Below are 22,335 nucleotides of genomic sequence, written 5' to 3'. Positions count from 1 at the left end.
CAAACGTCAGTGCCTGGAGTGGGATGTGCTTTGGTCTGGGGAACCCGGGGCTCCTTCCAGACAAGGCTGCCCCTAAAACTCCAGCTTCTCCCCCCCCCCCCAACCTCCCCAGCTGGGATCCCCACAGCCTCAGAGTGACCCACGTCCCCCCCCCTCTGCTCCCCGGGGGCACCCATGCCCAGACACAGAGCCATCTGCACGCCCCGTGTGAAACATCCAGGGAAAGGGCACCCCGGGGACCCCGCAGCAATGGGGGGATGCCCGGGGCCACTGAACCCCGCATGCAGTTGGGGAAGGGGCTGCACTTGGCACCCACCAGCCCCCAGCATGGCTGCAGCCACCCTGCAGGGACCCCAGCACCGTCCCTGCCTCCTTGTGCCAGCGGGTGCGAGGGGCAGACCCCGTGTGCTGGTGGGCGAGGGCTGCAGGCAGCATGTGCCAGGCAGGACGGAGTTTTCCCTTGCCCCCTCCCCAGGGAACCTGACAGCGCCGGGGTCCATCGCTTCCTCCCCAGGCAGGACCGGGCTGAGACCTCCCACACTCATCTCACGTCAACTGCACTGCAGGAGCTGCTGCCGCCGGCTGTTGGAAAGTTAAAAATTCCTTGCCCCCCCCCCCCGCCACCCCAGCCCCATGCCAGCGGGTCTTTTCCTGCTCCAGTCCCAGCTCCTGCAGCTGTGGGACAATGTGCCCGGGGAAGCGGGACAGCTGACACCACATTTTCCATTATTAGCCCCCATCCATCACCGGCACCGTAAGGTGCCTACGACAGCACCGGCGCACGCTTCATGGCAGCCGGGCAGGTGGGGAAGGGGCGGCTCGGAAGGGGATGAGCTGCCCAAGGTCGCGCAGCCTGGCACCACCGACCCCGGGACACAACGCCGGAGCCCCGACCGTGCCCAGCTCTGCGCCTTGTGCCTGGTCAAGCTCCGGGTGTCGGGACTTCATTGACCCCCCAATGCCAAAGCCTGCCTGGCTCCTGCTTTGCCCACCTTGCCCAGGCCTGGGCCACGTGGCCGGTGCAAGAGCTGCAGTCCCCGGAGGGTCTGCGGAGGGGAGCAGAAGGTGCCGGTGAGGGCGTTTTGGGGAGGCAGAGCCGGGTGCCAGGGCAGAGGCAGTGGGGGCCCTGCCAGCAGGGAGCCTGCCCGGAGGCGGAGGGCGAGCACGCCATTCCCAGGCAGCTGTGCGGGAGCATAACGCAATTATGGCATCTCTCCCTTCCCGCTGCCAGAGCTCCTTTGCTCCCCAGACCCCCCCACCGCTGCTGCCTGCGCTGCCAGGGGCACGGCGTGCCAGCGCAGCCCCTCGCAGGGGCTCACCGGGGTGCCCGCTTGGCCCCTGCCCGCTGCTCCGAGCACAAGCAAACTCGGCAGGGACAGAGCTACGGACGTGCCCGTCCAGTGCGGAATGCAACGGGGCAGGTGGAGGAAGGATGGCACATCTCCGCAGACCTCGCTGGAGGGGCTTGTGCACAAGCAGCAGCATCCCTACCCGAGCTAAGACCTCTCCCCGAATCTGGGGTCAGACCAGTCTCTTCATCCCTGTCCCCCTGGAAAGCACAGAGTACAAGGGGACACTTCCATAGGACTTGGGGACACACACACCCTCCCGTATAGGTATGAAGGTATACACACTCTCCTGTCTCCAGCCCACGCAACTGGCCAAAAGCTTTTACAGGACGTTGATTTCCAGCAGCAAAACCCCAGAGCCGCTCCTGGGCCGGTAATTAAAACCCAGCCACTCTCCTGCCTCAGGAGCCTCCAGATTTTGCTGTTTGTTTTATGAAAATGATGAGTCAGTTTTTAAACAGCAAAAGCCTGTGTTTATCTGTGTTTTTCTCTCAAAATGAACCAAAAATCTGTTGCCATCGGCTCCTCTTCTCACGCCATATGTTGACTGTGCTACGGCCGCCAGATTCAAAAGGAACCGTTAGCATCTTGTCTTGGGTGTTTAACGAGGCGCTTTCGGGGGCTTTCACTCTCCAGCCACTCGCAACCTTCAGTGGTTGAAAGGAAGGAGGGAAAAGAACGGCTGCAAAATGATGAATTTGGGCACTAGTTAACATCGGGGCGGTTAAAAGGCAACATTTTTGCTGGACAAGTTTGCTTTAAAGTGGGAGTTTAGTCATGAAGAAACCCCTGTGTTTTTAGGCCAGTTACAATCTATGCGTTATCATTTTGCAAGCATTCCCTTCTTCCAGGAACTCTTCACCAATCTGTTCCTGGAGAGGCTCCAGTACTTTCCTAGGTTGTTTCTCTGACACAAAGGAAGCCAGTTGCCACCGGGCCCATTTCAAGCCTCGCTACGGCATTTTCTGGGGAGGCATTTCTGGCTGGGAGCGCCATGAAACATCATTCAGCCTGTCCGTGCCTTTTTCCAACCACAAAATGGTGCCACCGATACGCCCAGACCTCAGTCATGTCTTCGACAGCAAAATACTGGGTTCTCTGCCAACGCCAGCCCTCACTGCAGCCCTGCTACCACCCCTACTGAGGTTATTTTACAGGAAAATACGAATTTTCTCTGCAGCACCATAACCCAATCACTGCAAAAGAGGTGGAACTTGATCCACAGCGGAAAGGAAGCAGGATCTGAGATCCCAGCTCGCCACTCTCCTGCACCAACCTCTGGACATTCACCCCACCCTTTAGGGTGACTTTTTGGGAAAAAAGGAACGACCGCAGCCCAGCGCCGGACAAACGGACGTCCCGTTTCTTGCTACGAAAAGCAACGTGACAGATCTGACGTTAAACTCTTCCTAACCTACAGCTTCCCAGCCAGGTGGGGAGGGTGATGAGGGACAACCTACGCCCGGGTTTTCTCAGGTCTAACAACGAGCATGAACCCGGGCTGGGGACAATCTCCGGCAGCCCCCGGTGTGAGGGGGGGGGCCGCAGCGAGGGCAGGGCTGGGCCCGGCGCCCCTCGGCCCTGCGCTGCCCGCCCCAGCAGGCCCACCGGCGGGGAGAGGGCATCTCTCCAGCTTCCTGCAGCTCCCCCCCCCCCGCCCCAGCCTGCCTGCGCGGCCCCCCGGCACACCCCTGACCCCCCAGCCCACCTCAGGCCCAGTACGGCCCAGCGCTCCCCAGACGCCTCCCAGTTCACCCACCACCCACGTGCCGCCCGTAGCCACCTCCACGCCGACGCGCATGCGCAGAGCCCGCCCGGGCCCTGCCCGCCGCGCAGGCGCGGGCTGTACCACCCCGCGGCGAGGGAGTGGGGGTGGTGCGAGGAGGGAAACGCTCCTCTTCCCCCACGTCCCGAGCGGGCCCCGGCCCCCGTCTGTTCACCCCACCCGTGACACCAGCGCGGCTCTTCTCTCGCCGCTCTTCGGGGCCGTTCCGAGGCGGCGGGGACGGGGCGGAGTGGGCGCTGGGTGGTACGTGCCGCTCCCCGTGACGCTAGCTGTGGGCGGGGCCAGGCTCACCGCCTCTTCCTCTCCGCCCGGCCGCCGCCATGAGGTGAGGAGCAGAGCTCCGCCGCTCCCCCCGGGCTTACCCCGGCAATGGCGGGGAGCGGGGGTGATCGACGGGATGGCCTCAATAACGGGGGATTCCCGGCCACGCTACGGAGAGGCTCCGGACCCTGTGAGGCGGCTGCGGCCTCCTTCAGGCCTCGGGGGAAAATGGCGGTTGGGCCGCGAGCTGGGGAGGGGGCGAAATGGCGGCCGGGGCCCGGGCCGAGGGGAGCCCGAGGGAAGGGACCGCTGAGCGGGGTTTGGCCTCGCTGTTTTCGGGCCCTGTGGCCTTTGGCCGCTTCCCCTTCGCCGTCGTGCTGTTGCAGCAGCGCGGCCTGCGGCCTGCAGACCCGCTGCGGGCTGTCCCGGGCCTTCAGGCGCTGCGAAAGCACCGTCCGGCCGCGGGAAGGAGCGTGGTGCTGAGCTGTGTCCGTGGTTCTCCGCAGTATGCTCCGGCTCCAGAAGAGGCTGGCCTCCAGCGTCCTGCGCTGCGGCAAAAAGAAAGTCTGGCTGGATCCCAACGAAACCAATGAGATCGCCAACGCTAACTCGCGTAAGTAACCGTCTCTCACGGACACGGCCATGCTACGCGTGGCTTGTGTTGCCCTGTGGAAAAGGGATGTGTCAGGCATACGGAAAGAGGCTTTTTGACTAGCTCGTTAGGAATGAGGTTGGCTTAGGTAAAAGTCTGACACTTGGGCAACTGCTTTGTACTTCAAAGTGGAAATGAGTCCATCAGCAGGATTTACGGAGTTCCTCGGTGCACTGACAAGAACGTGGCACCTGGTGAGTTCTTGGTAGTGGGGTTAGTACATGGTGTCCTGTGAGATAACTAGTGAGGGAGAAATGGGAGGGGGGAAGGAGCAACTATAGCAGCATGAGGGGGCTTTGGGGGAAAGTCTGGCTTGTCTTTTGCATTGGATCCTTTTCATACAAGCCGGATGGGAGTCTGTACTTGCCTAATGCGTCCTCTCATTGCACGTAAGATGTTGAACATGAAGTTTCTTGCTGTAGGTCAGCAGATCAGGAAATTGATTAAGGATGGTCTGATCATCCGCAAACCCGTGACCGTTCACTCTCGTGCCCGATGCAGGAAGAACACCCTGGCCCGCCGGAAGGGCAGGCACATGGGCATCGGTAAGTGCTGGCTCCCAGAAATGTCTGTTTTCCATGCTGCGTGGTCCACCGACAAGCTTATATTAAGTAACTATCTCCAAGAGTCTTGTAGCAGGGTCTAAAAAAGACACGGCCTATATGTCAGTAGTTTTCTTCTTGAAGTAAAGAGAAGGATTAAGCACTTCAGCAAAAGCATGTTGTTCAACTTTCAGAAATTTGTCCTCATTCTCATCCTGTTTTCCCTTTCTAGGTAAGAGAAAGGGTACAGCTAATGCTCGTATGCCCGAGAAGGTGACGTGGATGAGGAGGATGCGAATTCTGAGGCGCCTGCTCCGCAGATACAGGGAGTCCAAGAAGATTGACCGCCACATGTAAGCCTGCTGTGCCATGCCCAGCTTTGGGTCGCGTGTCCACGAGCTTAGATACCCCTTTCTTGCTGTATGCAGCTTCTGCAGCCAGCTCCTTGGTGTGCAGATTGGTGAAGAGAAATCCCCTCCAGGAAGCATGGCACCAGAGAGCTGCTCCAGAGTAATCCCAGTAGTTTTCCAGGCAAGCCCTCTGCCTGCTTGGAGGAGGGAAGAGCCAATGCAGCAGCTTCAGAGTGACCCTGGTCCTCACCGCACACTCGTGTGCATTGCTGCTCGGTGCCAGGAGGGGTGCAGGGTGTCTAGAAGTTGCACAGTGGTTTGATCTCCTGGGCAGCCTCGTTTACAGTCCGTTCTGTTCTGCTCCATTAGGTATCACAGCCTGTACCTGAAGGTCAAGGGTAACGTGTTCAAGAACAAGCGGATCCTGATGGAGCACATCCACAAGCTCAAGGCAGATAAAGCTCGCAAGAAGCTCTTGGCGTAAGTGCTGCCTCACTATTAAGCTTCGGTCTGGCAGGCTGTGGATTTTTTTTTTTTTTTTTTTTTTAAATAATTCTGCAGGCAGGTAATTCCAGGTGGTTTCTGTCACTGGTGGCTCTATCGAGAGCCCTGGTGAAGAATCAAACCAAAACTGGGTAGGGCTGGCTTGAAGCAGAGAAATGCGTAATCCCAGCAGAGCTTTGTGCGTTCCACTGCAGGCGGAGCAGATGTTAGTTGCTCATAGAGCTGTAAACTGGTAGACTTACTGATCCAGCTGCTTAGGTCAGTAAGCGATTGACAAGGGGAGATGAGAAGGCATAAGAGCCCATGGATTTCAAAATCCTGCTGTGGACTTGGTAAAAAAAAAAAAAAAAAAAAAAAAAAAAAAAAAAGCCGGTATCTTAACCTTGGTCTCCAGTAAAGATGTGTGACCCCAGCCAGCCCAAACGAGGCAGTCCCGAGCCAGGATCACAGCTCCTTCTTGGCCAGAACAAATTGCCTGGCAGTGTGGGGCCGGGAGGGCAGCAGAGCCCAGCGTCCTTGCTTGGGACTGAGCAGGACCAGGTTAGCACCACTGGGAACTAGTTAAGAGCTGCAGATGGCACGTAAGCACTTCAGCAGCTGGTTTGGTAGACCAGGATCCTGTGGAGCAAGAGGAGACCAGGGCCAGTGGTAAAGGCTTTCTCAAGGCTGTTTTGAGGTGATTGCTGCATATTCACTAACTCTAACTTCTTGCAGTGACCAGGCCGAAGCTCGCAGGTCCAAGACCAAGGAGGCTCGCAAGCGCCGTGAGGAACGCCTGCAAGCCAAGAAGGAGGAGATCATTAAGACCCTCTCCAAGGAGGAGGAGACCAAGAAGTAAACGCTGGCTGTCTTGTGTACATAGTGTTTTCCATCCACAACTGTTCAGTAAAACACCACGTGCGGGACTCCTCCTACCTGGTCTTGCGCTTACTCTCTCTCCTGGGTTTCTGGAACTGGGAGGGAAGGGCTGGGAAAGAACCGCCGCTCCCCACCTTGGTACTGGCTCTGTCCTGCGTGTTAGGAACCAGACGAGTTGGTCGGGCAGTTCCTGGGGTACGGGTGAGCCGTAGCCCATGGGGCTGACAGCAGAGGGAGAACATGGGTCGGAGTGAGTCGGTCCTGCTGACGCCAGCCCTGGTCCCGGGCCAGGCAGCCCCAGGGCCGGCCGGGGAGGGCAGTGCCGCAGGCAGAGCCCGGTTCCTGCGCCGGCAGTGCCTCTGCAACCGCGGCTGCCTTCCCCCTCCTCAGCAGGGCTGTGACACCTCTGCCTGCAGCACAGTGCTGCCCTGCTGAGCTCTGGTGAGAGGGGAAAAAAAGGGGTCTGGGGGGCTGCCCCTGCCACCCACCGCACCCCAGAGCCCTTCCCCGAGGCTCCCTGGCCCAGGCAGGGACAGGCAGCAGCTCCTCGGGGCGGTGCTGGGGCTTGGGCACGTCCCTGCTCAGCAGCACCTTCAGCTGGAGCTTCTGGATCCTCTGCTGGTCCTTGGGGTGGGCTGGAGACCACTGAGCAGGGAGATGTGCTGCAGCCCCCCACACCCACGCTGTTGGGCTGTGGCCAGAGCTGTCAGGGGAAGCTTTTGGGGGGGCTCTGCACCCACAGCCACCCCATCAGCCCCTCGGGCAGCCCTTGCAGCTCAGCTGGGAGCAGTGCCAGGACGGCACCGAGCAGGGTGGGACTTGCACAGGGCAAGGACACGGAGGGCTGCGATGGGAAGGGGTGGGGGTCTGCGTGCCCCCAGGCACCGGCGTGAGGGGGCCAGAGCTCACACCAGGGAACCCCCCCCCAAAGCCAGGTCTGGCCCTTCCAGATACCCCGCACTCACCCAAGCGGTTCCTTACCAAACTCGATGCCTGCGGGTGCTGCCATCCCCACCCTGGGGACCCTCCATGCTGCAGGGGCAGACAGAGACCCCCCCACGACCTCTGCACCACCCTTGGGGCCAGCTGGGGCTTTATAAACTGGGGGGGGCGTGTCCCCACCCACAGGAAACACAGCTGAGACCCTCCTACCTCATCACACAGGTGATGGGGACCAGCTGGACACGGGGCTGGAGGGGCCGGGTCCCCCCCGATGCCCAGCATGCGCCCCACGCCATGCCCACGTACCCTGTCCCCGTGTGTCAGCCCCCCCCCACCCCATGTCAGGACACCCCGACGTGCCCCCGGCGCCCGCTCCGTCCTTGGCCCCGCCGCCGGCTCCACCGACGGTGACTCACCGCGGCCGGGCGCAGCGTGACTCATGCGGCCAGAAAAGAACCTCGGTGTCCACGGCGGGTGGCACGTGGTACCCCAAAAGGATGGCACCGAGACAAGGGGATGGGCACCCCAGCAGCGCTTGGGGTGGGGTGGGGACCATTCGCACCCCCCCCCACCCCCCCCCCCGCCCAGACACACGGCAGCACCGAAGCTCCTCCGGCCGGCACAGAAAAAAATGATCTGGTGGCACCAACACCGCAGCGGCAGCAGCGTTTTAATTGAGGATCTTGGGCTGGAGCATCCCGGGAGCGGGTCCGAGTGCTGCCCGGGCACGGGTGGGGGGCAGTTATTGCTTGGGCGAGCCGAGCGTGCAGCAGCCGGGCAGGACACGCGTGTGTTAGTGCACAGATACAGGCGTGTACGGCTCTGGAGTGTACGCGTGGAGTGGCACCGACGCGTGCACACGGGGATTTGCACACCCGTGCTGCCGTGCACGCACGCATACCACCCCACCCCCCCGCGCACACCGTGTCCGCACACGTGGGGGTTTAGGAGCAGCCGTGTGGGTGCCCCGTCCGTGGGCAGTGCCACCCTGGGGGGGGGCCACCCCCGTGTCCCCTGCCCCGTGCCAGCAGGGCACGTGCCTTGGGCTGGACCCCCGAGGGATGGGGACATTGGGGACAGGCCCCCGGGCATGGCTCGGGGCTGGGGGGGGGGGGGGTGTCAAGTACCGCCCGGACGGGGCTTCCTGAGGTGTGGTGATCCAGGGGAGGCGGTGGTGCCGGGACGGGGACGGGGACACCGGCGTGGGGGCTGGATGCTGCCCCTCAGATCTCGGTCAGCGCCTCGGCAGGGACCAGCCCCCGCTTCCTCCCGCTGGTCACCCGGACGAGGCCCTGGGTCCTGCCCACGCCGACGCAGATCTGGACAGACAGACAGACGGACGGACGGGCGGGCGGGCAGCTGGGCACAGCCCCGGCATCACCCCGCTGATGACGGACCCGACTCGGTGCACCCCAGAGCGGCAAGCTGCCGGCACCGCTGGGGTCCCCCCCCCTCCCTACCTGGTTCTCCCTGAGGCTCATGCGCCCCTGCTCCTTGTCACCCTGCACGGCCCGGCAGCTCCTCCAGACGCTCTCGCCGGGACGGACGCGCTGCACGAAGTTGGCCGGGAAGAAGCCCAGCCGGTCGCCCACCTTCCCCTGCGGCACGGCCGAGCGGCGGCTGAGACCCCCCCAGCGCTCGCTACACCAGTGAATGCCCTGGCAGGTGCCGGGGCTGCCCATGGGAACCAGCCCCCAGGCTCCCGGCTGCCCTGGCGTGTTTTGCCGCCCCCCCCCCCCCCGAGACACCCCCCCCCCCGTAGCCCCCACGGCCCCCCCTGACCTTCCACCAGTCCTCGTTGGAGTCGTCCACCAGCGTGACCCTGTCCCCGGGCCTGGGGGGAGGGAGGCGTGGGGCAGCGTGGGGATGTCACCCCCCTCCGCTGCCCCCCTGGGTCCGGCCCCCCCCCTCCCCGACCCCCCCATCCTGCCGACCCCTTCCCCACTCACTGCAGCGCCAGGTCCTGGTGCTCCTGGGGCACGAATTTGTAGAGAGCCACGTAGGAGAACATGGGTGCCCCGTCCCGCCGCGCCGGCCCCCGGGCAGCCTGCGGACACAGCCAGCCCTGCCCCACGGCCCCGGACCGGACCCCCAGCCCGGACCCCCGGCCCCATGCCAGCATCCCATCCCTCTGCCCCACAGCCCCCTTCCAACACCCCATCCTTCTGCCCCACAGCCCCATCCCTCTGCCCCACGGCCCCGGTGCATCACCCGAGACCCCCGGTCCCCCCCTTCACCCCCATCCTGACCCCCAGCCCCCCACAGACCCCCACCTGCTGCCTGGGGCTCTTCTCCTCCACACTGTCCCTCTCTGCTGGGGTGACAGCTGCTGAGACAGACAGATGGGGGGGGGGCCAGAGTCAGCCCTGAACCCCCACCCTGGCCCCCACCCCAATGTCACCCCCTTACCACCACTGCTTGGGCTCCCGCCGCTGCTCGGGGCGTCCCCGCTCTCCTCCCCAGCTGCCGCCTTGTCACCCTAGGCCAGAGGAAGGGCTCGGGGGGGGGTGTCCTACACCCCCACATTGCCCCCCACCCCTCCCCAGTTCTGGGGGGTACCTGGATAGCGGGGGGCAGCTCCGTGGGGCCGGTGCCGTGTGCCAGGGAGGTGCCGAACCGCAGCGCCTCGTACACCGGGTCCACCTTCGCGCCGGGGTCTGCGGGGGGGGGGACAGGGGGTGTCAGGGTGTCCCCCAACCCCAGCCTACACCCCAGGGAGAAGGCACACCCGATAGCGGGTGCAGGCTGGCTCTGCGGCGCAGCCGGGGTGAGGGGGCTCACCTGGGGGGGGCTCACCCTGCCCGGAGCCCCCCTGCTCCGGCAGCAGCAGGGGTGAGCTGAAATTGCGGTGGAAAGAGGTGGCCTGGGGGAAAAAACAGGGGTTTTGGGGAAAAAAAGGGGCACACTGAGTGTACCCCTGGGGGCCGGGGACCCCCGTGTGCACGGGGATGGGGGGGGGGCTGCTTGCACACACCCCCACACCTCTGTGCTCGCACGTGCCCGTGGGCACCCAGACCAGCTCACACGCGTGTGCGCGGCCACGCTCCCCGCTGCCTGCAGCCCCCCCCCCCCCCCGCGGATGGGGCTGTGCCGGGGGGGTTCGGGGGGGGGGGGGGTCTGGCAGGGCTGTGTGTGTGTTTGTGTGTGCGTGTGTCCCGTCCCCCCCCCCCAGCACGTACCGTCTTACCGGGGCACTGCTGGTGCGAGATCCCCTCGGAGCACCAGAGGTGCACGCCGGCCTTGCACGCTTTGCACCGCAGGCCCTGCCGCGAGTTGCCTGCAGGCAGAGATTTATTTGGGGGGGGGGGTTAACTACCAGGGGCAGGGGGCTGCCCCCCCCCCGGGTACATCATCATCATCATCATCATCATCCCCCCCCCCGCCCCCGGCACCCACCTGCGATGAGCTGCCGGCACAGCTCGCAGGGGCAATGCTTCTTAAAGACGTACTGCTGGAAGCCGTGTGTCCGGGGGGGGGACGGGGGGGTCCCGGGGCCCTGCACCCCCCCTCCCGGCCGCGGGAAGAGGCTCTCCACGCTCTTGCTCCGCAGCAGCGTCCGGAGGGACAGGGACCGCTTCAGCCGCTGCATCTGCCGGAGGGACACCCCCCCCCCCGGGGTGGCAGAGCCCCCCCCCAGGGGTGACAATAATCCCGGGGGGATCCCTCAAAGGGTGGCAGGGATCCCCCCCCGGCGATAGCAGGGCCCCCCCCCCCTTCCCGCTCCCCGCTGCACCAGCCCAGCCTGGCCGGCGATGGGGGTAACCGGGGGGGGGGGGAATCTGCTGAAGCCCCCCCGGGCTGGGCCAGCGACACCCCAAAGCGGCTGAGAGCACCCGGGACCCCCCACTCCCCCCACCATGCACAGACCCCCCCCCGGTTGCTCACCCCCCCCCCCGGCCGTACCTTGCTGCCGTGCCCGGTCCCGGGGCCGGCGGGTGGTGGTAGGGGGGGGCTCGGGGGGGCCCGCCGGTTCGTTCTCCCCGGGCAGCTCCGTCATGCGCCCGCCACGCCCCTTCCCACCCCCCCCCGCCCACCCCTCGCTGTCGCGACAGCGCCGCGACCCGGTCGCGACAGCACCGCGCTCAAGCTGTCGCCGGCCCCCCCCCGCCGGGGTTGGGGGGGGGGGGGGCGCGGGAGGGGGGGGAGATGGAGAGATATGCTAATCTTTGGCTGGCCATTGGCTGCCGGCCCCCATGGGGCGGGGCTTGCCCCCCATCACCAGGCGTCGTATATGGGGGGACATTGGGGGGGACCCCCCATGGACAGCCTGGGGGGGGGCAGCACCCAGGGACCCCCTCATTGACACTTAGGGGGCAGCACCCATTCCCCCTCCCCCGATATCCCGGGGGGGTGTCAGCGCTCATGCCCCCCCCCCCATTGCCCCCTGGGGGGGAACAGCACCCACAGACCTCCCCCAATTGCACCATGGGGGGGCAACACCCATGGACACCCCCCCCTTTGACACCCCACTCCCCCTCCCCGACACCCAAGGGGAGGGGAGCAGCACCCATATCCCTCCCCTCCCCAATTAACACCCCCCCCCCATTGACACCTGGGAGGGGTGTTAGTGCCAACCCCCCTTTTTCTTCCCAAAATGAGCCAAATCTGGGCGAAATTAGAGAAATTAAAATGCAGCGGGGGCCATGCGGGCTGGCACAGGGCGGCCTTGGCTTCTCGCCCTGGACAGGGTGGACTGGAATGGCTGGCGGGGGGGGGGACACGGGGACAAGGGGGGGGGCAGATGTCCTTGGCTGGGCTGGGACAAGGGGACAGGGCATGGCTGGGGGGGGGACACAGGTGGGGCTGTGTCGTCCCCCCCCCCCCCCCGGTGTCCCCCCCACTTTGTATTGACAACAAACACAGGAGGAGGACACCCCCCCCCTCACTATTTACTGTCAACTCCCTCCCCAAACTGGACCCAACTGGGCCAAACTGGGCTCCCACCGCCCTTCCCTGTGCCTATAAAAGTGGGGGGGACACCAACCTGTCCCTCCCTGCTGGCACCCTCTGTGTGTGTGTCCGTGTGTCCGTCTGTGCGTCTGTCCCCCCCCCGGACACCCCCACCATGCTCTTCTGGCATGGTCAACCTGACCATTACTGGTCCAGTCCTGGGGAGATGTACCCCATCTCCGGCCCTGGGCTGCTCAGGTACCCCCCCCCCCCCCCAAAAAAAAAAAAATCCTACAGCATCCCTTGCTTTTGGGGAAACTGAGGCACAGCTGAGTACCCACCCGCCTTGGGGGGGGGGTGTTTCCTGCAGGGACCCCCCCGTGCTGCCCTACTTGAAGCAGGAGGAACCCAACGGCATCTCCACCTCGCAGCCCCCCTGCCCGGCTTTCCAGTACGTGCTCTGTGCCCCCACTTCTCCCGCTGTCCGGCACCACGAGGAGACCCTCACCTACCTCAACCAGGGTGAGCTGGGGGGGGGGCTCTGGGGGCACGTGGGGGGGGTGGGACCCCCTCTCTGGGGACTCAAGCACCCACTTTTGGGGGGTGTGTTCCCCCCCCCGCAGGGCAGTCGTACGAGATCCGCATGATGGGGAGCCCGCGGGCGGACCCCAGCGGGGAGGGACGGAGGATGCTCAAGGTGAGACGGTGGTGGGGACCCCCAAAAACCTGGGGTGATGCTTTGGGGCACACCCTGGGGCAAAGCTCTGACCTCAATCCTCAGCTCAGCCCCAGTCCAACCCCAGTTCAGCCTCAGTTTAGCCTCAGCTCAGCCCCAGTTTAGCCCCAGTTCAGCCCCAGCTCAGCCCCAGTTCAGCCTCAGCTCAGCCCCAGCTCAGCCCCAGTCCAGCTTCAGCTCAGCGCCACTTCAGCCTCAGCTCAGCCGCAGTTCAGTCCCAGTCCAGCCCCAGTTCAGCCTCAGCTCAGCCCCAGTTTAGCCTCAGCTCAGCCCCAGTCCAGCCCCAGCTCAGCCCCAGTCCAGCCTCAGCTCAGTCCCAGTTCAGCCTCAGCTCAGCCGCAGTTCAGTCCCAGTCCAGCCCCAGTCCAGACCCGGTTCAGCCCCGGTCCAGCCCCGGTCCAGCCCCGGTCCAGCCCCAGTTCAGCCCCAGTTCAGCCCCGGTCCAGCCCCATCTCTCCACGGGGCGAGAGGCCGTGGCCGTGGGCTCAGCCCTCAGCCGTGGCTGGTGGCGTGGGCCTGATCCTGCGGCGCAGAGCGTGGTGCGGGTGGTCTTCCACGACCGGCGGCTGCAGTACTCGGAGCAGCAGCAGCTGGAGGGCTGGCGGTGGAGCCGCCCGGGCGATCGCATCCTTGACATCGGTGAGTGCCAGCGGCAGACGGGGGGGGTTGGGGGGGGCGGCTGGGGGAGCTGTGCTCACCCCCCTCCCGCAGACATCCCGCTCTCCGTCGGCATCCTCGAACCCCAAATCCATCCCACGCTGCTCAACACGGTGGAGTTCCTCTGGGACCCCTCGAGACGGACGTCCGTCTTCGTGCAGGTGGGAGCCAGGCCTGCCCGGGGGGCTGGGGTGGGGGGGCCGGGGGGGGGGGGGCCACGGCGGCCGCCCCCGACCCCGCTGTCCCCGGCCAGGTTCACTGCATCAGCACTGAGTTCACGCTGCGGAAGAACGGGGGGGAGAAAGGCGTCCCCTTCCGCATCCAGATCGACACCTTCGGGGCGGGGGGCAAGGGGGACCCCCCCGAGCACCTCCACTCTGCCAGCTGCCTCATCAAGGTGTTCAAGGTATCAAGGGGGGGGGGGGGCACCAGTGACCCCCGGGTGACCAGTGCTCTGGGGGGCTGGATGCACGGGGGGGGGTGCACAGGAGTGTGGGTGTATGGGGGTCGGAGCACCCCAGGAGTCTGGGTGCCTCAAGGGATCTGGGTGCACGGGGGGGGGGGGGTCAGGGGTCCCCACTGGCCGCCGTGGCGGTGGTCCCGGGGCCGCACTCACGGCCCCCGGCACAGCCCAAGGGGGCCGACAGAAAGCAGAAGACGGACCGGGAGAAGGTGGAGAAGCAGCCGGCACTGGAGCGGGAGAAATTCCAGCCAGCCTACGAGAGCACCGTGCTGGCCGAGGTGGGACTCGGCCCTGGCACCCCTCCCTGTGGGTCGGGGTGCCCCCCCGGGACCCTGTTACCCCCTGACCCCCCCCTCCCTCCATCCTCAGTGTGCCCCATGGCCGGACACGCTGGGTGCACCCCACAGCCCCCCAGGGACCCCGGGGCTGCCGTCTCCTCACTCCTTCAAGCTGCTGAGCCCCGAGAGGTAAGCGGGGGCCCCCCCTGGACCCCAAACCACCGCCAGGGTCCCCCGCTCAGCCCCGGCCCCGCTCCCCGCAGGGTGTGTGCGTCGCCCGCCTGCGCTGCCGAGAGCCCCGCAGAGAGTCCTGGTGAGGTGAGGGTGCCATCTGGCCCCCCCCACGGCCCCCCAGGAGAGCCTGGCTGGGCTGAGAACGTGCCCGCTCGGTTCACGCCCCGGCTGAGGCTCCAATCCTGCTGCCGGCAGGCGCTGAGCCCCTGCGCATCCCCCCTGGAGACGCAGCAGTGGCTGCACAAGTGCCGCTTCTCCGCCTACGCCCGGATCTTTGCCAACTTTGCAGGTGAGGCCGCGGGCAGTACCGGCCTGGGGTGGGGGGGCAGAGCCAGAGCCCCCCCCCCCCGGCTGTGACCCCCCCCCTGAGCTACCCCTGTCTGCAGGCGCCGACCTGCTGAAGCTCTCCCGCAGGGACCTGATCCAGATCTGCGGAGCCCCCGACGGCATCCGCCTCTGCAACGCGCTGACGGGCAGGTGGGCTCCGACGTCCCGCTGGGCTCCTCGGTGCCTCTTTCCGGGGACCCCCGGGAGCCTCCGTGGTGCCTGGCCGGATCCTGCGTCCCCCACCAGAGCCCTCTTTGCCTCCGCAGGTGCCCGCGGCCCCGGTTGACCCTCTACGTGTCGCGGGAGCCCGCCGGTGGGGCTGAGGGTGCGGAGGACGGATGCTCAGGTACGTGGGTCGGTGCGGGGCGGTACTGGGGTGGAGGGTCCGCGCTCACTGCCCCGTCCCCGTCCTGTCCCCAGGGCTGTACCAGGAGGTGCAGCTGGAAGAGCTGACGACAGCCGAGCTGACCGGGAAGCTGGCCGAGCTGCTGGGGCTGCCCGCGGGCCAAATCCTGCGGGTGTCCCGGCAGGGACCCTCCGGCATCCACATCCTCGTCAGCGATGCGGTAAGGACCGGGTGGGGGGACACATGGGCAGTGCCAGCCCCCGCAGCCATCCTGGCCCCTCGGGGTCTCCAACCTGCTCCCGGCAAGACTCAGCCCCCACGGGTGCCCCTCGCTGCAGCGGGATTGGGGTCCGGGCTCCGGGACGGGACACTCAGCCCCAGCCCGGCCCCCCTCACCTCGTGTCGTGGCCCCGCAGATGATCAGGAACCTCCTGGACGAGACGTGCTTCGTGGTGGCCGTTGGCAAAGGTAACGTGGTGGCCAGGGGCTGCGGGCAGGGGGCAACGGCCCCGGCTGAGCCGCGTCTCTGGGCAGCGCACGGCCCGGAGGGGTACCACCTGGTGCTGCGGTAGGAACCGGCCCCCGGAGCTGCATCACCCCTGGGAAGGGACATCTCCCAGCGGTGCCGGAGCGAGACATGTGGGGATGGAGAGAGGAGCCCGAGGCTGGCACCGTCCCCAAGAGCCCATCCTCCAAACACCGTTCGCCCTCCCTCCGTCCCTGCCAGGCTCGCTCGGCCCCTCACGCAGAGGGGCGAGAAGAAGGGGTCCCATCCCGGCTGCCAGCTCGTCTCCATCCCTTTCTCCCCGCGCTGACGGCAGCTGCGTCCCCACACCCGCCGTGTTGCCTTCGCCTCGTCCCCATTTTGTATTAAAGGACGGAGGGAGCCAGCCCAGAGCGTGGCCTCGTCCCTGCGACGCTTACTGGGGTTTGGGCAAGGGGTCCCCAGGGTCCTGCAGGGATGGAGCCCGCCATGGCACAGAGCCCGGGGCAGCCCCAGCTGGCAAAACCCAGTAAAGCCTCATTTCTGTGTTTTGGCTCAGGGAACCGGTTATTTTTAACACCGAGTCCTTCCCCCAAGCACAGTCCAGTGCGGCCGCTGCTGGCACGGAGGGCAGAGCCAGGCAGTGAAGCGAGACAGGGGACGCCTTTGGGAGGAAACGACTCGCGGGGCAAAGGACGGGTTTGGGATAAACAAGAGTTTGGGATAAACAAACCGGCAGGAGGTCTCCCCAGAGAGGAAGGACAGAGACCGAGAGGAGCCGGAGGATGCGGGCGAGAAGCAGGGAGGGCACTGGGACATCCCCTGGACCGGCTCCGAGATCAGAGTGCTGGCAAACACAGAGAAGGGACAGCGGCGAGCACGGGGGCAAGGGCAGACATGGGCCCGTGGACCACGACCCTCCCCAAAACACTCACCGCCGGAGCTCGGTCCCACGAGCCCCTTCCCGGCTGTCCCCTCCACCGCCGGACCCTTGCCGCCCCACAGAGATCACATACAGCATTATCACACAGGCAAGGGACAACTTGGCTACATATATATATATATATATATATATTTACTTTTAGTTAATGGCATTATTATATCCACACAGTGTCAAGGAAAGCACAGATTACAATATCATTAAAATAATATTTTACAGATCTCTCTATAATATATATATATAATCAAGGGAGCGTATGACAAGGTTCCAGCTCATGTGTCCAGTACATCAGACTGAACAGACATTGCGAGCCCACCCGAGTTTAAAAATGCATTAAAAATACGGAGGAGGCCAGCCCTGTCCCCCAGCACGGGGGTCTGCAGGCACAGCAGCCCCTGTGCCGACCCGCGGGTCCTGCACCGGCTGCGCCGAGCGGGGAGATGGGAATGGAGCTGGAGAACAAGAACAGTGAACACTCGGCGTTTGCATAGAGGAGGGGGAATAATCCCGTTTTAGCAGACACTGAGTTAACAGCTGGGGCCTGTGGGGAAAACCACAGTGAGCTCAGATGCACCTTTAGGGATGGAGGAAGGTTCGCGGCCGCAGCATGAAGAGCCCCGGGGAAAGGCAGGGTGCTGGGGGGTGCGGGATTGCGGGCAGAGGCGGCATTTCCACGGCCCCCCCGGCAGCCTGGGTGCCCTCCCGAGGCAGGGCAGGGGCTGGTGCAGCCTGGCCGGCCCCGCGGTCTCACCGACTGGTGAGAGCAGGAGATGGACTTCTTCATCTCTTAAAAAAAAAAAAACAACAAAAAACAAAAACCAAAAAAAAACCCCAAACCCAACACAAAAACCCCAAACCTCCACGCAAGTAAAGCTGCCAGCACGGAGAGCACGTACCGCCGGCTGCAGCAAAGGGCAGCGAAGCCCAGCACCGCCGGCTCTACCGAGCCGCCCGTCTCGCCGCGACAGCCGGAGCCGCAGGACAGTGCCAGGGAACGTGGGGACCAGAGGAGGTGTCACCGGTGACGGGATCCCGTGCCGAGATGTCCCCTCCGTACGAGAGCCCTGGTGACAGCAGCGCTTGGCCAGCCGCCCGGGGAGGGTCCCTGGGGGTTCAGCCAAGGGGGGGGGGGGCGAGGGGCCGGGAAGGCACAACAGGCTGCCTGAGCAGGGACTGAAGCTGTTGAATGAAAAGAGGAAAGTGGCTTCTCCCCCCACGCGCTGTTTTTTTTTTTTTTTTGGCCCCATGCAACTCCGTAAGCTGCAGCACAGGGACCTCGGCGCCTGCGAGCGGAGCTGGGTGCCTCTGCCAGGCTTCAGCACAGAGAGAACAAAAACCTTGGCCAGCTTGCTTGGATGGCAGAAAACAAAGCAAAACAGACACCACCACCTCCCCCCCCCCCCCCCCAAACAAGCCCCCAAACCATGCAATCCTTCATCAGAAGAGGCCAAAATGTTTTAAACTTCATTTTCAGGGCACACTCCCACACAGGACACTGCAGTGAAGAACCTTGTCATACTGATCTCCCATCCACCCCCCACCCCAACAACAACAACAACAAAAAAAAAAAAAAAAAAAAAAAAAAAGGAAAAAACCAAACCCAAAAACCATGACACCATGGGCCAGCCATGAACAACACATTCAGAGTAAAATTAAAAAAAAAAAAAAATTACAGTGATGCTTAGAAAATAGGAATTTGTTAAAGTTTGTTTTAAATAACCACTGTGACAGCACATTACACTTGCCACATCCTCATCCTCTTCGGGAGCAGTCACAGAATTCAGATAAAAAGTGCTGCTGTATGTCTCGAAAGACCAGAAAAGCCTAATTTTTGGTTGCATCAGCTCTCCTCACACCACCTCCCTGGAGGATCTTGCCAGCACTAGTCCAGAAGGTCTCAGGCTACTTCCCCAGAGAGGTCCCCTCTGCTCGCAAAGTCCAAGAGCAGGTCGAGGCCAGGGCAGCTCCAACCGGGCTGCGCGACGTGGCCGGGGCAAGGTGCCGAAAGGCAGATCCAGGTTACAGCAAAACACCGCTTTCTGAGGTGGCAACGCACCGTCCGGCCTCCGCTCTACGACTGCGGGACACAGCTTCTACAGAGGCATCTTGGGGTTCTGGGGTGCACGCCGGTTTGCAAGGGAGGACAAGGAGAGGGCCAATGTAGAGCGAACAGCTCAGGGTCTCAGATGGAGGACCTGGTTTGCCTGGGTCCAGCTAGTCTAGCGCAGAGGCTGGAAAAGATGCATTTGGCACAAGTTGGGAGCTTTCAAATTGATTTGATTTTCAGTCAGGGCTTGCTCCTCACTGAACCTTTCAGTAGAGCCACCGTTTTACATCACTTACCCCTCAAAACGACAGTACAAAGACATTCCTCTAAAAGATGGGCCCTGAATCTCAGTGCTCGATGCCCTCCGCAGCCACCAGCTCAAACCCAGGGCCAGTGCTCGACCCAGCACCTAGCACTCCTCCAGCCCAGCAGAAACAAGGGTGCAGGCATGCGGAGCAGAAACAGCATTCCCAAACGCAGCCCATGGCCGGTATGCTGCCACGTGCAGGAAGTTTTGTTTTTTTGCTCTACAAAGGTATTCCTCTAGTAAGACACAGCTTGGAAAATGGTGTTTATTGGTATTTATAAATACAAACATAAGGAAGAGTCCATTTGAAGACGGATAATTGACTTAAAAGGACACTGTCAAGTAGTTTGAGCTACCTTAATGCTGTCACCCTGTTTGGAAAAAAAAAAAAAAAAAAATGCTTTGGGTTCTGTATTCTTGAGTTTTCCCTTGAAAACTCATGCTCTGTTACAAAGAAATCAGTCAGCCAACTACACCCTGGCTTGCAAATCCATTTTAGCTCTCCCCTGCCACAGTATAAACTAAACAAAGTGTTCTTCCCAGAGTTGTGCAAATACTGTGATTGCTAGGTGCTGCCCCAGGCGCACCCACCCGTTCAGAGTCAGTCTGTTACCATGGGAAGCACCATTATCTTCTGCCACCCTGAAAACTGGAGAAAGGAGTTCTGCAAATGAAGTATAGGAACATGCTCGTTGAGGAGAGAGTCCACAGCGCTAAAGAGGATTTGAATAAATATAACGGATTAAAAGCGATCTACAGGAAAGGAATTGACAGTATCCTTTTAAACACAGCATACTGGATTTCCTCCCAGCAGACTGTGCATCTGCAAGACTTTGTTAAGCATATACAGATGGGTGGGGGAAATTTAAGTTCTAGATGAAGGGGATACAGCTTCGGTGGTACTAAGCGACCCTTCTGACTGCCTGAATAGCTCAGACAGCGGTAAGAGGGTGGGAAGCAACACACTGCCCTCAAAGCAAACCCTCAGTGAAAAACCAAGCCCCCAGGACCCTAAAACAGCCACTCCTCGTGCTGCACCCTGCTATTCCTCCACCGCAAGATTCTTCAGCATAGAGGTGAAGCACCACTTCCTTGGCTGCTGGCAGCTAGGATGATTAAACAGACCTGCTCCTCTCTGCCTCAGTCAGCTGGGAACCATCCATAAACATGTGTGCTCCCTTCCATCCCAGGGTGCAGACAGCAGGAAGAGCGCAATTACTTACACGTCAGCTCGTCTTCCACAAACCTGTTAGAGTTTGACCAAGTTCTGCCCCATTAAACCCTTGGCGTCTGCCCATCTGTTCACATGTTTCATACTGGGCATCTGGAACTGCCAGCATCAAGGAACTGGGAGTTCACAGAGCTGGCCCGGGCTGTCTACGCTTCTCTGAAGCACCTGGGCTAATCTTGCCTGGAATGCCTCAAAACCAGCTGCTATGAACACATACCCTGACAGCTGGGAAGGACTGGCACATAGCAAACCCCCATTTCATTCAGATGGTTCCTTCTCCAGGGCAAGACACTTACCTGCGGAAGATGCAAAAGTCAGCAAAATCACCCAGCGCTCACACCTCAGCGTACAAAAACGTGACAATAATCGAGGGCATATTTTCAGGCCTGCTGTTCCTCCCGCTTCCATTAGCAAGTGATTATTTCTCGATCAGGGCAACAAGCAAAAAGATTCTACTTTGCTTTTCCTTGGGGGCAGGATGAAGGGTCGGAGGGACAGGACAGGAGGAGTAGGGAACTTACAGTCACTGGAACAGAGACTGTAAGTTTTTCCCCTCTATCAAGAGTTATATTCTTGTCACTGGGATAAAACCTGAAATGCAAAACAAATTCGGACACCCAACCACTGATAAAAACAGGCCAAGAAGCCTACAAGAGCCTAGCCTGTAGCGCAGCTCACTTGCCATTTAAAAATCTTCCTAACAGGTCATTACAGGCTCAGGCTTCTAATGGTAAAAAGTACTTTTTAAAATTTCAATTACTGATTCGTAACTTTTGGTTGGTAAATCTCAAAAAATTACTGAATTAGAAATCTGTAAAAAAAGCAGGATGTAGGGAGGGTAAAAAAAAACTGAGCCTGACATTACAGATTTCAAGCTATATCACAACAATCTAGGAAGCCTCTGAGCTGGATGCTACAGAACACAGAAGAAACAGGTGAACCTTCAATGTGAGCATGCTCAGGGTGGTCAGCAGGGAACGGGAAGTAGAGAAGCACGAGTAAATCATGTCTCACAACAGCTGCTGTTTCATTCCCTCACTGAAAAATGGACACAAAACTTGTTGGGATTTTCAGGTTCGTTTTTTTTTTTTTTCTTCTGGACAATGGATGCAGGGTTAAAGCATGTTCCTTTCCTCTCCCCCTCTCCCCATTTCAACACGTTTCAGTTACTATTCCAACCTCAACAGCAGCAACAGTCATTCTGGGTTCGCAAAAACCTCCCCTCCTTACCGCAATGATTTCATCTGAGCATGCCCAGTAGGAATGGTTCAGAATTATACCAATCCACCTACAGAAAAAGCCAACACAGCTCCAGCTCCCGTACTGCCGAGTTCATCAGTTTGCTGGAACAGGTGGGGTGTGTATATGTATGTGTATGGGTGGCTACAGGGGCCTGGCGCCACAGCCCTGCTCACTGGCCCTTGCAAATGACACTGGTATCGCTTTCCTTGAAGATACTGGTGTCCACCGTAATTCTACAAGTGTAATTAAATACTCAGTTTGCAAGGATGACCACTTCCAGTGTCATAGGATGATGCAACATCTGCAGAAGCGTTGTCTGCTGCCTCCAACCGAAGGAGGTGGAGTCACAGGCGCGAAGTAGGCATGGACTTTAATATTGGGTAAATGGGTCTGAAAAGACAAACACAGTGTGTCAAGTGACAAGTGCAGTGGCAGTGCAAGAGTCAAAGAGAAGTTGAAATAGGCCTGGCTTGCTTGTCTTCAGACTACAAACTAACACAGACATAAAAACTAGAGTCAAACTCTTTCAGTTCACCAGTGTGATTTTCCCACAGTCTGTGGATTAGCAAGTTCTTCTGTGACCAGAAATGAGAGTTACAGGGAATAAGGAAAAATGATGCTCTTTCCTCCCCATTAATCCTGTGGTAGCTGTGGGCAACAAAACAACATCTAACTGTACAGATCTGTGTTCTCTTTGCAAATAAAATGTTATCATTACTCCTCTTTCACAGATGGAGAAATAAACTCAGGAGGGAATCATTGGGACACAGAGTGCCTTTGATGACCGGCAGCTAGTGGCAGAGTGGCCCTGGCTCTGTCCCACTCACAAGGCCACGCAGCCTCCCCTACAGCAGACTGACTCTATTACAGGATTAGCCCGAGTTATTTACATGGGAACTGTCAGTATAA

General features: G+C 61.4%; 4 protein-coding genes and 1 long non-coding RNA gene across 17 annotated transcripts in view; 2 read left to right on the top strand and 3 right to left on the bottom strand.

The window, feature by feature from the left end:
• Window positions 1–1,799: 1,799 nt before the first annotated feature.
• On the bottom strand, window positions 1,800–3,130 carry LOC115344545. The gene is made up of 2 exons (XR_003924556.1): window positions 3,058–3,130; window positions 1,800–2,031 (listed from the first exon to the last, which is right to left on the bottom strand). It is a non-coding gene; the product is annotated as an uncharacterized LOC115344545 (long non-coding RNA).
• A 202-nt stretch (window positions 3,131–3,332) lies between these two features.
• Window positions 3,333–6,358, top strand: RPL19 (ribosomal protein L19). Its single transcript, XM_030022004.2, has 6 exons — window positions 3,333–3,460; window positions 3,903–4,009; window positions 4,471–4,593; window positions 4,823–4,943; window positions 5,310–5,420; window positions 6,159–6,358. The coding sequence occupies exons 1-6, from the start codon at window positions 3,456–3,458 to the stop codon at window positions 6,280–6,282; spliced, it is 591 nt and encodes a 196-aa protein (XP_029877864.1). The 5' UTR covers window positions 3,333–3,455; the 3' UTR covers window positions 6,283–6,358.
• Window positions 6,359–7,897: 1,539 nt separating this feature from the next.
• On the bottom strand, window positions 7,898–11,335 carry STAC2 (SH3 and cysteine rich domain 2). Of its 4 annotated transcripts, none has more exons than XM_030022000.2 (11): window positions 11,148–11,327; window positions 10,641–10,833; window positions 10,424–10,521; window positions 10,026–10,107; window positions 9,804–9,901; window positions 9,654–9,723; window positions 9,518–9,573; window positions 9,194–9,291; window positions 9,027–9,078; window positions 8,705–8,842; window positions 7,898–8,563 (listed from the first exon to the last, which is right to left on the bottom strand). In XM_030022000.2, exons 2-11 carry the CDS (start codon window positions 10,831–10,833, stop codon window positions 8,468–8,470), a joined length of 981 nt encoding a protein of 326 aa, XP_029877860.1. In that variant the 5' UTR covers window positions 11,148–11,327; the 3' UTR covers window positions 7,898–8,467. The 4 variants fall into 4 exon arrangements, with proteins under 4 accessions (XP_029877860.1, XP_029877862.1, XP_029877861.1 ...); XM_030022002.2 differs by having other exon boundaries at window positions 9,518–9,570; window positions 9,657–9,723; XM_030022001.2 differs by having other exon boundaries at window positions 9,518–9,570; window positions 11,148–11,325.
• A 904-nt stretch (window positions 11,336–12,239) lies between these two features.
• LOC115344540 (transcription factor CP2-like protein 1) lies at window positions 12,240–16,884 on the top strand. 4 transcript variants are annotated; one of them, XM_030021987.1, is made up of 15 exons: window positions 12,240–12,392; window positions 12,505–12,656; window positions 12,758–12,831; window positions 13,404–13,509; window positions 13,582–13,688; window positions 13,781–13,933; window positions 14,158–14,268; window positions 14,360–14,457; window positions 14,532–14,581; window positions 14,698–14,791; window positions 14,917–14,979; window positions 15,096–15,175; window positions 15,250–15,395; window positions 15,592–15,643; window positions 15,748–16,884. In XM_030021987.1, exons 1-15 carry the CDS (start codon window positions 12,310–12,312, stop codon window positions 16,047–16,049), a joined length of 1,671 nt encoding a protein of 556 aa, XP_029877847.1. In that variant the 5' UTR covers window positions 12,240–12,309; the 3' UTR covers window positions 16,050–16,884. The 4 variants fall into 4 exon arrangements, with proteins under 4 accessions (XP_029877847.1, XP_029877846.1, XP_029877849.1 ...); XM_030021986.1 differs by having other exon boundaries at window positions 14,532–14,586; window positions 14,889–14,979; XM_030021989.1 differs by having other exon boundaries at window positions 14,532–14,586; window positions 14,889–14,979; window positions 15,710–15,864.
• Window positions 16,885–19,204: 2,320 nt separating this feature from the next.
• The window catches only part of FBXL20 (F-box and leucine rich repeat protein 20), a 44,047-nt gene continuing 40,916 nt past the window's right edge, over window positions 19,205–22,335 (bottom strand). For all 7 annotated transcript variants that reach the window (XM_030021996.2, XM_030021994.2, XM_030021992.2 and 4 more), the window contains one exon: window positions 19,205–21,816. In XM_030021996.2, the coding sequence (XP_029877856.1) occupies window positions 21,709–21,816 (108 nt within the window). In that variant the 3' untranslated portion in view covers window positions 19,205–21,708. The remainder of the gene's footprint in view (window positions 21,817–22,335) is intronic.

The sequence above is a fragment of the Aquila chrysaetos genome, chromosome 8 (genome assembly GCF_900496995.4).
Source record: "Aquila chrysaetos chrysaetos chromosome 8, bAquChr1.4, whole genome shotgun sequence".
Taxonomy (NCBI): Eukaryota; Metazoa; Chordata; class Aves; order Accipitriformes; family Accipitridae; genus Aquila; species Aquila chrysaetos.
This window is presented reverse-complemented; position numbering and strand designations above follow the sequence as displayed.